This window comes from Carcharodon carcharias, chromosome 7 (genome assembly GCF_017639515.1).
Source record: "Carcharodon carcharias isolate sCarCar2 chromosome 7, sCarCar2.pri, whole genome shotgun sequence".
NCBI lineage: Eukaryota > Metazoa > Chordata > Chondrichthyes > Lamniformes > Lamnidae > Carcharodon > Carcharodon carcharias.
Window position 1 is genome coordinate 39,290,123 of NC_054473.1, and position 15,067 is coordinate 39,305,189.

General features: G+C 39.4%; 1 protein-coding gene across 5 annotated transcripts in view; it reads right to left on the bottom strand.

Moving 5' to 3' along the window:
- The window catches only part of LOC121280155 (ERC protein 2), an 859,042-nt gene that overhangs the window by 766,152 nt on the left and 77,823 nt on the right, over nucleotides 1-15,067 (bottom strand). For all 5 annotated transcript variants that reach the window (XM_041191852.1, XM_041191854.1, XM_041191850.1 and 2 more), the window contains exon 4: nucleotides 6,931-7,347. In XM_041191852.1, the coding sequence (XP_041047786.1) occupies nucleotides 6,931-7,347 (417 nt within the window). The remainder of the gene's footprint in view (nucleotides 1-6,930; nucleotides 7,348-15,067) is intronic.

Below are 15,067 nucleotides of genomic sequence, written 5' to 3' on the forward strand. Positions count from 1 at the left end.
AGTGCCACTCAGACTTGTGGGCAAAATTATAGCTCATGAAATAAAAGGGAAAGTAGACACTTGGATAAGAAATTGGCTGAGTGACAGAAAACAGTAGTGATAAATGGTTCCTTTTCAGATTGGAATTAAGTTTTTTTTTCATCCATGGGATGAGGACCTGCATTTATTGTCCATCCCTAATTGCCCTGTTCAACCACATTGCTTTGGGTCTCAAGTCACAAGTTGCAGTTATTGTTCTAATAAAAGCAGTCTGAAACTTACAAGGCTTTCTTTGCATTGGCTTTTTATCATATTAGAGAATCTGTGCAGTGCCTTTGCCCCAACATTCTTCTGATGGTGAAGCCCAAAACTGTACAATGTACTCCAACTGTGCTCTTACTAAGATTTCAGATAGATTCATCATTATACTTTAACTTTTATGTTCTATATTCTTGCCATAAGATCCAGTATACCATTGACTATATTTAGGGTTAATCCACCTTAGGAGCTGCTTTTGATGTCTTCTCAGTCAAAATGAATCAAGAATCCAATCAAAAAATTTTCTGAACTACTGACAGGAAACAATAATTAGAGGGGACTCTTCTCTTAACATGATAATTTCTTTCTTCTGGTTCCATGGTCCTGTGGCATCATGCATAATGAGACAGTGGCAAAGTGGTATTGTCACTGGACTGGTATTCCAACTCCAAGGGTAATGCCCTGGGTTCAAGTCCCACCGCAACCAACAGTGACATTTGAATTCAATAAAAAAAATCTGGAATTAAAAGCAGAGACACCTAGGTGTTTCCTAGATCATTGAAGGTGGCAGGCCAAGTGGAGAGAGCAGCTTATAAAACATACAGTATCCTGAGTACAAGAGCAGGGAGGTAATGCTGCATTTATATAAGACACTAGTTAGACCTCAGCTGGCATAGGAAGGATGTAAACCTCTTCTGCACTCTTTCCAATGTGTGATCACATCCTTCTTATAGTGTGATATGAATGAGAAACTTCAGTTAGGAAGATAGGTTGGAGAGGTTGGGACTGTTCTCCTTGGAGAGGGGAAGGTTAAGATGAGATTTGATAGGTGTTCAAAATCATGAGGGGGCTGGATAGAGTATAAAGGCAGAAACTGTCCCGCTCGCCAAGAAATCATGAACAAGGGGGCACAGGTTTTAAAGTGATTTGCAAAAGAAACAAATTGTTTTGCGAGGAAAAACTCTTTTCACACAGTGAGTGGTTTGAGCCGGGAAGGCACTGTCTGGAAACATGGTGGAGGCAGTTTCAATTGAGGCATTCAAGAGGGGATTAAATGGTTATTTGAATAGAAACATTGTGCGAGGGTACAAGGAAAAACCAATAGAATGACACTAAGTCATGATGTTCATTTGGAGAGCCAGTGTAGACACAATGGGCCGAATGGCCTACTTCTGCGCTGTAACAATTCTGTGCTTGTGAGATTCTGTGATTCTGTGATGATTACCATGAAACATTGCAGATTGTTGTAAAAACCCATCTGGTTCACTCATGTCCTTTAGGGAAGGAAATTTGCTGTCCTTACCTGCTCTGACCTAGATGTGACTCCAGACCCACAGCAATGTGGTTGACTCTTAAATGCCCTCTGAACAACAGCAATTAGGGATGGGCAATAAATGCTGGCCTAGCTAGCGACGCCCACGTCCCATGAAGAAATTTTTAAAAATTATGCTCCTACAATCCTTGTTCTTATATACATCACATATTTTCAGTGCGTGAAAGCAGGGTTGCTGTTGTGCTTCAATAGGCTGGTTTTCCCTGAAGAAACTGCATGCTATAAAGAGGCAAGACAAACTGCCACAGGGGTAACTTAGATCAATAGCTGAGAAAGACTCACGCTGAAACCTTAAGGATGACTTGATGGCTTTCGTTGCACCGTTGGATAGTGTGCAAAAACCCAAGCAAAGGCAACCTGGATCAGGAAAGGATTAGAGACTCTCAAATGCACTGCGACTCTTCAATAACTAAACCAGTAGTAACAATGCAAACCATGTTTATGCAATACTTTAACAAATGCTTCTTGGCCTCTTCTAGAGGCCCCCAGCATCACAGATGCCATTCCTCAGCCAATTCGATTCACTCCACATGATATCAAGAAATGACCGAGTGCACTAGGTACTGCAAAGCTATGAGACGCAATAGCATTCCAGCTGCAATACTAAGCACTTATCCTCCAGAACTAGCTCCAACTCGAGCAGTTTCAGTACAACTGCAACACAGGCATCTCCTGACAATGTGGGAAATTGCCCAGGTAAATTTTGTTCACAAAAAGCAAACAAATTCAATTTGGCCAATTACTGCCCCATCAGTCTACTTTCAATAATCAGCAAATGGGCTACCTTTATAGAGGAAATGTTCAGGTGTAGTTGAGGTACAGGAGAGAGAAAAGGTAGGGTAAGCAAAGCCAATTGCAGAGGGGATGGAGCACAAAATAAAGCAGAAAAAAGGTACGAGTGACAGATGTCAAGTTCATAATACAATTGAAAACCAGGCTGAATGTAGAGAAAGTTCAGAAAATAAGTGAAAAAGGAAATCAGACAGGCAAGAAAGCATAAGAGGAGGCTGATAGCTAACTTAAAAATGAATCCAAAGTCCCCTACAGTATATTTAAGGAGTAAAAGTGTAGTAAGAGTAGGGTTGCAGCTGACTAGCAGCCAAAAAGGGAGTATACACATGGAGACATAGGTAAATGAGTACTTTGCATCCCTCTTTAGCAGGGGAGATGCTGCCGCAGTCAGTGAAGGATGAGCAGTTGAGACACTGATGGGCTATTGTTACTGGACTGGTATTCCTGAGACCCAGGGTAATACTCTGGGGACCTGGGTTCGAATCCCACCATGGCAGATGGTGAAATTTGATATCAATAAAAAAAATCTGGAATTATAAGTCTGTTGATGACCGTGAAATCATTGTCAACTGTCATAAAAAGCCATCTGGTTCATTAGTGCCCTTTAGGGAAGGAAGTCTGCCATGCTTATCTGGTCTGGCCTACATGTGACTCCAGACCCACAGCAATGTGGTTGACCATTAAAATGCCATCTGAACAAGGGCAATTAGGGGTGGGCAATAAATGCTGGCCTAATCAGCGACGCCCACATCCCATGAACGAATAAAAAAATATAACAGGCTTGTCAGCAAAGTTAAGTTCATGAAATAAAAGTGGCAGCATGGATATGAAGTTGGCTGAGTGACACAAAACATAAGTGGTGAACAGTTGTTTTTCAGGCTGGAGGAAGGTATACAGTTGGGTTTCCCAGGGTTCAGAACTGCTTTTCTTTATTTATATTAATGGCCTAGACTTAGGTGTGCAGGGCACATTTTCAAATTTTGCAGATGACAAAACTTGGAAGTATTATGAACTGTGACGAGGATAGGGCTTCAAGGGGACACAGACAGGCTAGAGGAATGAGTGGACACATAGCAAATGAATTTCTATATAAAAGAAGTGCAGCTGATACATCTTGGTAGGAAGAGCAAGGAGAGGCAATAAAAAAAAATCAAGTTTGCAATTCTATAGGGGGTTCTGGAACAGAAATACCTGGAGGTAAATCTGTAAAAAATCATTAAAGGTGGCAAGGCACGTGTGATCTAACCAGGCCTTTGTATAGCTGCAGCATGATTTCTAACCTCTTGTATTCTGCTCTTCCCGATATTAAGGCCAGCATTACATTTGCCTTTCTGATCGTCTTTTGTACCTATTGATGACATTTTAATCATCAATGCTCATGGAACCCAAAATTTCTATGGGTCTCCACTGTTTCTAACTTTCCACCACTTGGAAATACTCTGATATAACTTTTTTAGGTCCAAAGTGGATGGCCATAGATTTGCACGTGCTGAAATCCATTTGCCACAGTATCGGCTAGTCATCTAGTTTCTAATTTTATACTTCCATCTCCACTGTTTACATTACTGCCTTTGTGTCATCAGTAAACTTGCAAATGTGGCTCTATATCCCAAAGTTTTTAATAAATAGTGATTAGTTGGAAGCCGCAAAGTAGATCCCTGAGGGACACCATGAGTCACATCCTGCCAATTGAACTACCTGCCCATTATCGCTACTCTTTTGGTTTCCTACCATACAGCCAATTTCCTAACCAGGCCAATTATGTGCCCCGATTCCATGAGCTTCAACTTTAACTAAAAGTTTATGAAAAACTCTTATGCCTCCCTTGAAACATTTTAAGCTTGAACTAAGTCAAATATTGATCCTGGAGCTAGAACAAACTGAATTTAAGGAATTCTGCAATCCATTTAAACTATAATTCACGTTACAGCTAAAGGATGCAGGTATTTTTCTGATAATGTAAAGTATCACTTTGCAAAATAAGGAAAAGGACAGAAAAAAATGCTCAGAACACATTCTTTGCATGCAAAAAATGTTAACGCAAACAGGAAAATACTGTACTCTGACAATGAATTACCAATTGGGAGTGTATAAGATTTGGACACTGTCCAAATCAATTACTCTTGGCTTTGAAAATGTAACTGGATAATCATGCATTAGTACCACCAAGTGATCTAAAGCTTGAACATTCATCAGTAAATCTCGGCCAATGAAACAGTCAAAAAATACAACTGAAAAATTAAAGCTCTAGTGGTCCGCATTCATATCACAATTTAGCAACAAGTGCATAGGCTAGAAAGAGTACAGATTTTCAACAAATAAAACAACATCTTGCACCATTCGTTTGGGAGACTTGCAAGCTTTTATAAATGGAGGTTAGAGAAAGGTACGGCTTGCAAGCCACTGTTACGAAACCCCACTCAAGTGCTAGACCTGCAACTGGCAGAAAGACAGAAAAATTGCATGTGTCAAAGTGTTTATGCCTGTAACAGATCTTTGGCTCCATCCTATACATGCAAAAGTCAGACCTGTGGGCATATTATCCTAAATAATTGAACAAAGCAAAACATGATGGCACATGACATAAACTACGTACTATAAACTGGTTTTCAAACACCAACTTACAGAAAACTAACACACTTATAAGTTAGTTTTGATCTTGTGTATTACAGGCTAACTGATCCATAGATTTGTGTTGTTGAAGGAATTTGGGGCACATTCAGCATGACTGCAATATATAAACAGATTTTACTTAAACAAAATTTTTTATGGTTTCCAAAACAACATTTTAAAATGTTGGGCTTTATTCAATATCAAAATTAGAAAATAAAATAAAATCTCAGACACACACAACATGAGCAAGACATGATAGAGATATATTCCAAATCTGACCAGGACAAAGCAAATCTCAAATACTGCTGCCAATTAAAGTTACATTCAAAGCAAAACCTATGGGAGAATTGTATTTTACTTGAAAAAGCCTGGCCCCTCCCAAAATTATTTTCAAGATTTTTTTGTAAATAGTTGGTAGGAAATATCTCCCAAGAAATAGCAGAGTAAGAGGCCGGCTGCAGCTGCTACATGCAGCTGCATTGGGAACAGGGCTGACGAGGGTTATGGAAAGGAAACAGATCTAGGATGCAGAAATAATGGAAGGAGAATTGTTAAAAATTTCAGGCCTGTCTTCGTCATTTCCTCAGCTTCAGCAGTAACTGCTGTAAACGGTCTTTATGTCTTACTTTCAGGAATGTGCCAACACAGCAAAACATCTCATCATGAAATAATGCAGTGCCTCCAAAACATGTTTTTGCTGTAACCCCATTTTATTGCTTCACACTTGGTGAGACCCCAGAGTGAAAACGGAGTTGTTAAGCAGGTTGCGGTTTCAAACAGCAGCACTAGTTTTTTAGTCGTTGTTATAGCAACAACAAACAAGACAGCTACAATTTTTGCAGACTCTACTGGTGCCAGCGATTGGGCCTCAAAGCTCATTGGGTTAGGCCAAGCCCACAGGCAAAATAAATCACGCACATTTTAAAGGAGTCTTGCAGACGATCCCAGGACTGTCAAATCAGAGTCTCTGCTCCACAGCCGCCATTACTGCCTCGGAGCTCGCAACCCCAACTGCTCACCCCATGACCACACTGGGGATCGCAACCCACAGTTTGCAAACTCCTGCAATAGTGTGACCAAATAGATAACAATAGTGTGGCAGTGTGATATGTCACATCTTTCATGTATGCTCCTCCAATCAAATGAAAAGGTTTCACTAAGACATGGCCAGATGCTTTGCCTGAATCCTACTCGATTTCCCAGCTCCTCTGCGACCTTAACACAATCTCAGCAATTACATATGTTACGCAAAACATTCACTGAAGGTGCAACAGAAATAGTTATCACAAAAAAGTGTTACTTGACAGAAGTACAAACATATGCCGCACCTACTAACAGTTAGATTTTTGTTTTCTTTTTGAGATGTTAACGCTAGGGAACAGAACTCTTCCAATTTCAGGCACAGTATCAGCATTTAGCATTCCCAAGTCATAGATAGTGCAACCAGATACAGTTAAACACCCCACTCTTCCTTAACATGCCCCAAACCTTCTTCTCAGAAAAGCATCCAGTATTGTACCAGTGGGGCAGTTTTTGAAATTTTCACAACAGCTATCCTGTGGCATCAGTAGGAATGCCAGTTATTGCTGAATTATGGGACAACATTTGTATAACTTATTCCAATCAGCAACTTGACTGAGTGCCCAAATTATTTCCGTGTCACGAGCAAACTTTTATCTAGGTCACAGAGGCAAAAAGTCTCTTTTTAACCCAGTGCACCACCCAGTGCCTGGAAATGTTCTGCTTTTGCAAGCGTCATCAATATCCCAAATATTGCAGAAGTTACTTTGGTAATCACTAGAATATTTGGCTTTGGTACTTGGCTTCTGAATTATGCTGAATGTGATTTAACCAATTTACTACCAAAAGAGATTGATTTACCAAAAGATGAAAAGTAAAAGCTTCAAATGAAAAACTTCTGTTGAAACACAATACTATTCAAAAATAAATCGTACCTCTTTAAGATGATTGTTTTCTTTCTCTTTCTGGTCCAGTAGGACCTCCAGATGATTAACTTGAGATTCTGCCTCAGATATTCTCCGGCTTCTTTCATGTTCCTCTTCCATGGATTTAGAAGGCAATCCTTTGCTCTGCAACATTTCTAATAGTTTCTTAATTGATTCATCCCTTGCATTCAACGTCTGCTTCTGTGTTTCAATCCTTAGCTCCATTTCCTCTAAAGTCTTCCTCAACAGAAAGAGCTCTTTGGCCTGACGTTCGTGTTCTGCCTGCAGCCTGCGAAAGTTCTCCTCAGTGAGCTCAATGGTATAATGCTCGGCACCTCGGTTAACATTCTCCTGCTGAAGAAGATGATTAAGATCTCGCTGGGTTCGAAGTTCATCTTGCAATGCTTGGATGGTCAATTGTAGGTGCTGCAGAAGTAATGAAAACAGGTTGCTCAAAGTTTATACAAATAATTCATACAAAACCACACTGTATAGATTGTACCACAAACCAAAGCATAATACTGTTAACTTAAATCCATTTCTAAACTATCTGCAAAATCATTTCCTTGTCAAAAATCACTTTCAGCAGTTTGTACCAAAAGAGGATTCCTTAGGTCCCCTATGCATGACCAATTCTTACTAATCAGAACAAACTCTAAATATCATCTCTATCCTCTTCATTTCCTAATCTTAGCACAAAAAGCAACTTTTTTTTTTGGAGAACAGACAGACTGGTGAATAAAATGCTCTGGAGATACAGGTTACATCAATAAACTTTAAAAGCATCTATACATCCAACTATACTCTCTCTCTCAATTCTATACTCAGAATGCAACTTTCCTCCACAGGGGAATTTCTCCTCTTTGGAGGCAACCTTAGATCAAATCTTCTGGTCCAAAGTTAACTTTTTCCACAATTATCATCAGTGGGACTAGCTAATTCATTCAAAGAAGCCATAATTCACAAGGGTCTAATTGACTGAGATCAACTCTCCCCTTTCCCAACACAAGTCAATCACTTCTCTATTTTGGTGCGCCATCTAATAAACAAGCTTAAAAATAAGAAAATTCAACAGTGTAACTGAGGTTAGCAAAGCAAAAAGAGAGTTACGGGATTAGCAGACTTTTGGTTGGGAGTTGATCACTAAAAACGTCACACTACCAAAAGAATTCATTTACTTTTACATGGGGCAGAATGATTTCCAACTTTAGTATGCTAAAGCAAACAGAAACTTAACCACTACTTCACATAATACATCTAAAATACAATATTTAAGTCATCTCCAGCAGGTGGCTTATCTTAAGAAACACTGCACAATTATTAACAGACTGTCACGACTGTTTGCTACAAGATCAAATGTGAATGCCTTAATTACTGTTTTAAGATTCTTTTCGGGTAAAAAAATGCTACAACCAAGAAAATCCTTCAAATTTCTTGTAGATTTATTGAATATTAATGTCAGTTCACTGTAAAACCAAATATAAACATTTAAAAACAAACGAAGAATTCTCACATCTGATTTGAAATATTGCAATTCATTGTACCATATTTGACAGCAGATGCATAACCTTTGCCAAAAAAATTTCTCCTTCACATTCCAAGTATAGACTGCATGTTTTTGTTTTGGTCTGAAAATTTGAAGAAATTTTCAAAAAAGGTTTCCAAATAGAGAGAATTTTTCTACCTTATTAGCCTTACAATTATAATAAAGGATGAAAAAATTCTAATGTCACTGTCCATCAAATATGATGTTTTCTTGGGACACATAAATGATGCAATGTTAGATTACACCTAAAATCTTCAATGCAGAATTTATAATTAAGAAAATTATATTTGTAAATAAGGATCCATTAGCGCATTAGTTCTCCATAACCACCAATTAAATGTTAAATACAAAAATTTCTAGCACTGTTTTACAAGTGCTTTAAGATCTTTTGTAGTGTGGACTCTGTTATTAAAAGGCGTAATCTAATATGCTCACCAATTAAAACTTCAACATTTAATCTTGTATAAAATAAAATACAAATTAATCACAATGCTCCACACATCACTAGAACAAGTAAAAAAGCAAATCGCACTATTTTATGTTGTGCAAACTGAATTGTTGCAAACATAGCACAAACCTTTGATCTCCTTGCATCCAAAGGCTGAACAGCATGGCAAATAAAAAAGAATGTAGCAAAATCAACAAATGGATACAGAGAATGCAAGCAGGAATACTGCACAGCAACAGCATGAGTGCTAAAGCAGCTCAGCAAGAGATTAATAGCAAACGATTGATTATAAGCAGGATTCAAAGTTAAGCTTTGCCAATGGATCAATCATAAAATAATGGCTCATCAGGCTCAGAAATTCCAGATTTTTAGGTGTTGGATCATTGAAGATAAAATCTTAGTTCAGAGCAGCTGGGAGGTTCAATATTATTTCTTGCATTATAATGGCCATTAGAATAATTACTTCTGGTTTTGAATAAAATTTAGCATATAAAATTTAAAACTGAACACACCAACAACATTTCTGGACACTTTACTGGCCGACATAATCTCCTCACAAACACTATCGAGTACAATAGTGTACTGCACCAAAAAAGTCCGTTAGGGTAACAGTATTGTAGCGCATTTGAATTTTGACCTTGGACTCTCATTTAAACAAGTTTCAATGTTGACTCGGTCATCCCTAGATGTAAGACGACTGGTAGAAGGATTAATGAGGAAAATCTTCTTCACCCAGGAGGGTGGTGGGTGTTTGGAATTCACTACCTGGTTTGATGGTGGAGGCAGAGACCTTCGACTCATTTTAAAAAAGGTACCTGGATCTGCATCTAAAGTGCTGTAACCTGCAAGGCTACGGACCAGATGCTGGAAGGTGGGATTAAAATGGGCAGCTACATTTCTTATTTTTTCACTTTCGGCTGGTGCAGAAACAGATGGACTGAATGGCCTCTTTCTATGCTGTAACTTTTCTGTGGTTCTATCCAAGGGTGAGAATAAGAGAATGGACACTAAATACCTCCACAGAAGTCAACCTTAGCCATATTTATACAACGGTTAGCAAAACATAGTTCCGTGGCAGCGTGACAGAAGTTGAACAGGAGGTCGAGTAGCAACCCTTTCAGCAGAAATGAAAAAATTTAAATTAAGGTAAACAGGAAATAAGATATAAACAGCAAAAGAGGTAGACAATCCAAAGCAATTAGCATTGTATCGGAAATATCAGTCACATATTCTGGCAGAACTAATGTCTCTAATAAACTTGTGCAGATTCAACCATCACTTTTTTATTCATCTGATATGCCAAAATCCTTTGCACTTCACATGAAAAAGTATTTCATAATTGGGTTAAAAATATGCACCACTGGGAATAAAAAGAATGTGAGAGACATACAATGGTAATGAACATTAATTTGACAGTTTAGAGAGAAAACAGGAGTATTCCAATGATCTAGGTCATCAATCATTATGGTTACAATTACTTGGATTGAATCCTAATAGAGAATGTTACTCCTTCAAGGTGAAACAGGCACAATCACCTGAGATTTGCAGACCTTCTGCAAGAGTGTACAAATCAGCCAGTTTTTCAAATATTTCACCTTGAAAAATGATCGAGTCCTTTAACAAATTGCACTTTATAATAAAGCCAAGACAGTGACGTTAATATAAAAGACATGGGCAATATACATAGAAACACAGGACTAGGGAGTAGGCCATTCGGCCCTTCGAGCCTGCTCCGCCATTCAATAAGATTATAGCTGATCTGATTATGGCCTCAACTCCACTTCCCTGTCTGTTCCCCATAACCTTTGACTCCCTTGTCTATCAAAAAAAGCTAACTAACTCAGCCTTGAATAAATTCAATAGCCAGGCCTCCACTGCTTCTGGGGAAGGGAATTCTGCAGACTAACCACCCTCAAAAAAAAAATTATCTGCACCTCCACCTTAAAAGGGAAACCTCTTATTTTTAAACTGTGTCCCCTTGTTCTAGTGGAAACATCCTCCCAGTATCCACCCTATCAAATCCCCTCAGGATCACATGTTTCAATAAGATCACCTCTCATTCTTCTAAACGCAAATGTGTACAGGCCCAATCTGTTCAACCTTCCTTCATAAGCTAAGCCCTTCATCCCAGGAATGAGTCGAGTTAACCTTCTCTGAACTGCTTCTAATGCAATTATGTCCTTTTTCAAGTAAGGAAACCATACAGAATGCTCCAGATGTGATCTTAGCAAGGACCTGGGCAGCTGCAATAAAATTCCTGTTTTCATATTCCGTTCCCTTTGCAATAAACGGCAACATTCCTATGGCCTTCCTAATCACTTGCTGTATCTGCATACTAAAACTTGTGATTCAGAACACACAGATCCCTCTGTACCACCAGGTTCTGCAATCTCTCTCCATTTAAACAGTATACTGCTTTCCTACTCTTCCTGCCAGAGTGGACAATTTCATATTTTTCCACATTATACTCCAACTGCCAAATTTTTGCCCACTCAACTTAACCTATATCCCTTTGTAGACTTTCTACCTCCGCTTGACAACTTACTTACCTATCTTGGTGTCATCAGCAAATTTAGCTACCTTACTTCTGTCCCCTCATCCAAGTCATTGATATAGATTGTAAATAGTTGAGACCCCAGCACTGATCCGTGTGGTACCCCACTAGTTATAGCTTGCCAACCTAAAAAAGACCCACTTATCCCTTCTCTGTGCTTCCTGTTAGCGAACCAATCCTTTATCCATGCTGATACATTATCCTCTATAAAGTGAGTTCTTATTTTGTGTAGCAACTTTGATGAGGGACCTTATCATATTAAGATGCCAATAAAATTGTACTCTAAGGAGTAAATAATTGTGTTTGCTTTTTTTTTGGATGAGTTTGTAAAATATTTTGTTTCCTTCTAGTCTTCCTAAGGCTTGGTCAAGTTAAGAACTGTCACAGCAGGACATTTCCACACTTCTTCTTACATACTCTATGAATGAGTAATCACACAAAATGACATTTATTTAGTTAGTGCAGCTGAAGATTAAAACCAGAAATTTTCAATGCTATGTGAAAATGTTGAAATTTATATTACATTCATTCACACCAAGATTGCAATACCAAACTTGCATGTGGTAAAATATATACCGATGGAGCGGCAGGTAAAGGTCAAGTACCTTCACCTCATAAAACTAGGAAAAAAATAAAAATTCAATTTAGCTGTGCCAACTTGTACAATGCATTTATTGGACAGTTTGCTAGATTTCTGTCCAACTGAATGAATATTCCAACAAATGTATTAAATAAAAATCCACTGGTCAGTATATATTTCATAGCCATTCTAATACAAAAGTAGATAAGGATACCAGAAACATTATCTCTGCTTATAAAAGGATGCTTATGCAAGTGTTTCTGCTCACATATGGCATACATGTTCCAATAGTAAAAAGGATGAAAACATTTCTAACTAGGAGCAAAATTTCAACTGGAAATATTTTCCAAATTAATAAGTAGAAGTTTAGAAAAGAGAAGCGTTGAAAAAAAAACGCTTAATCTATATACTACACTAATGTAACTATAACCAGGTCATTTGGACATCATGCTGTGCGCTCAGTTTCAACTTGTAATGCTAAATTCCAAGCAAGATGGATTCGCCCTCCTTCAAGGCAGCCAGATAAATATAACATTTCTACTTGAGGAATAAACACAAAATTGAATGGTATAACAGGATCTCTTTAGTTCAAAATATACATGTTCCATTGTGATTGCAATTTGTACAGTTTTCCTTAATCCAAATTCACTTAACTCGCATCACCGGGCCATTTGAGTTTTTTTGGGGTGCTTCAAAACTTCCTGTGATGTGTTATTACAATAAATCAAATTACTAATTAACTTGAAGTTTCTGGTGTAAAGAGATTTCAAATCAACAAATTCGCTAATATCTATTTTCTATTATTTGCATTAGCGTCTTAACTTGATTTATACGTATATCCCTCTACTTGTTCCTCCATTTTGCCCCATTTGTTTCCTTCAGGCATAAAATGGCAGCAAAACTGCACTTGCAGCCCAGCCACTGTCAGCACTTTGAACTGGCCACAGGATGAGATGCAAGGTCAACCTGTGGATAACTCTCATCATAGGGCATCAAACCGCTGAATGACAAACATTTAAACCTACCAAAAGGCTTTCTGCCATCATTTCCAGGCTTATATTCACTTACATACGAATTAGGAGGAGGAATAGTCCACTCAGCCCCTCGAGCCAGCTCTGTTATTCAATAAGGTCGTGGCTATAAATACAGACCTAAGTTAGCTCAGTTGACAAAACTGAAAGCATGTGTGGATAAATTTTAAAAATAGACCTGATGCAGTGCTTTATTCAAAGTACACCACTGGGATCAAGCAACAGGACAACACATCAGTCTTTGCAATTCTTCATGGCTTCTCACTCATGGTGAGAGGGGTATTAATTGGGCAGCTTTTTTGAAAATAGTCTAGAATACAGAGAATAACATTGCAGGTTAATAAGGAATTGGTTATATGAACTGTGTAACTGCACTGGAAAGATGGGGAAGTTGCCATTTGGGTATCGCATGTTGAAAGAGGTTTCTGGAGGGAATGGAGGAGTAGGTGTATGGAATATGGCTTCAGAGCCTAATGCAAAGGCAAACGGATAGCAGGGTGTGAATGGGAAGAGGAGTCCTCTGGTCAAAAAAAGTGGATCCAGTTATGCTATGTAAAATATAGATTTTTTTTTAAAAAGGGTATAAAAAGCTCTAAAAAAAACAAAAAAACTGCGGATGCTGGAAATCCAAAACAAAAGCAGAATTACCTGGAAAAACTCAGCAGGTCTGGCAGCATCGGCGGAGAAGAAAAGAGTTGACGTTTCGAGTCCTCATGACCCTTCGACAGAACTTGAGTTCGAGTCCAGGAAAGAGCTGAAATATAAGCTGGTTTAAGGTGTGTGTGTGGGGGGCGGAGAGATAGAGAGACAGAGAGGTGGAGGGGGTTGGTGTGGTTGTAGCGACAAACAAGCAGTGATAGAAGCAGATCATCAAAAGATGTCAACAACAATAGTACAATAGAACACATAGGTGTTAAAGTTAAAGTTGGTGATATTATCTAAACGAATGTGCTAATTAAGAATGGATGGTAGGGCACTCAAGGTATAGCTCTAGTGGGTTTTTTTTTTATATAATGGAAATAGGTGGGAAAAGGAAAATCTTTATAATTTATTGGGAAAAAAAAAAGAAGGGGGAAACAGAAAGGGGGTGGGGATGGGGGAGGGGACTCACGACCTAAAGTTGTTGAATTCAATATTCAGTCCGGAAGGCTGTAAAGTGCCTAGTCGGAAGATGAGGTGTTGTTCCTCCAGTTTGCGTTGGGCTTCACTGGAACAATGCAGCAAGCCAAGGACAGACATGTGGGCAAGAGAGCAGGGTGGAGTGTTAAAATGGCAAGCGACAGGGAGGTTTGGGTCATTCTTGCGGACAGACCGCAGGTGTTCTGCAAAGCGGTCGCCCAGTTTACGTTTGGTCTCTCCAATGTAGAGGAGACCACATTGGGAGCAACGAATGCAGTAGACTAAGTTGGGGGAAATGCAAGTGAAATGCTGCTTCACTTGAAAGGAGTGTTTGGGTCCTTGGACGGTGAGGAGAGAGGAAGTGAAGGGGCAGGTGTTGCATCTTTTGCGTGGGCAAGGGGTTGTGCCATAGGAGGGGGTTGAGGAGTAGGGGTTGATGGAGGAGTGGACCAGGGTGTCCCGGAGGGAGCGATCCCTACGGAATGCCGATAAGGGGGGTGAAGGGAAGATGTGTTTGGTAGTGGCATCATGCTGGAGTTGGCGGAAATGGCGGAGGATGATCCTTTGAATGCGGAGGCTGGTGGGGTGATAAGTGAGGACAAGGGGGACCCTATCATGTTTCTGGGAGGGAGGAGAAGGAGTGAGGGCGGATGCGCGGGAGATGGGCCGGACACGGTTGAGGGCCCTGTCAACGACCGTGGGTGGAAAACCTCGGTTAAGGAAGAAGGAGGACATGTCAGAGGAACTGTTTTTGAATGTAGCATCATCGGAACAGATGCGACGGAGGCGAAGGAACTGAGAGAATGGGATGGAGTCCTTACAGGAAGTGGGGTGTGAGGAGCTGTAGTCGAGATAGCTGTGGGTGTCG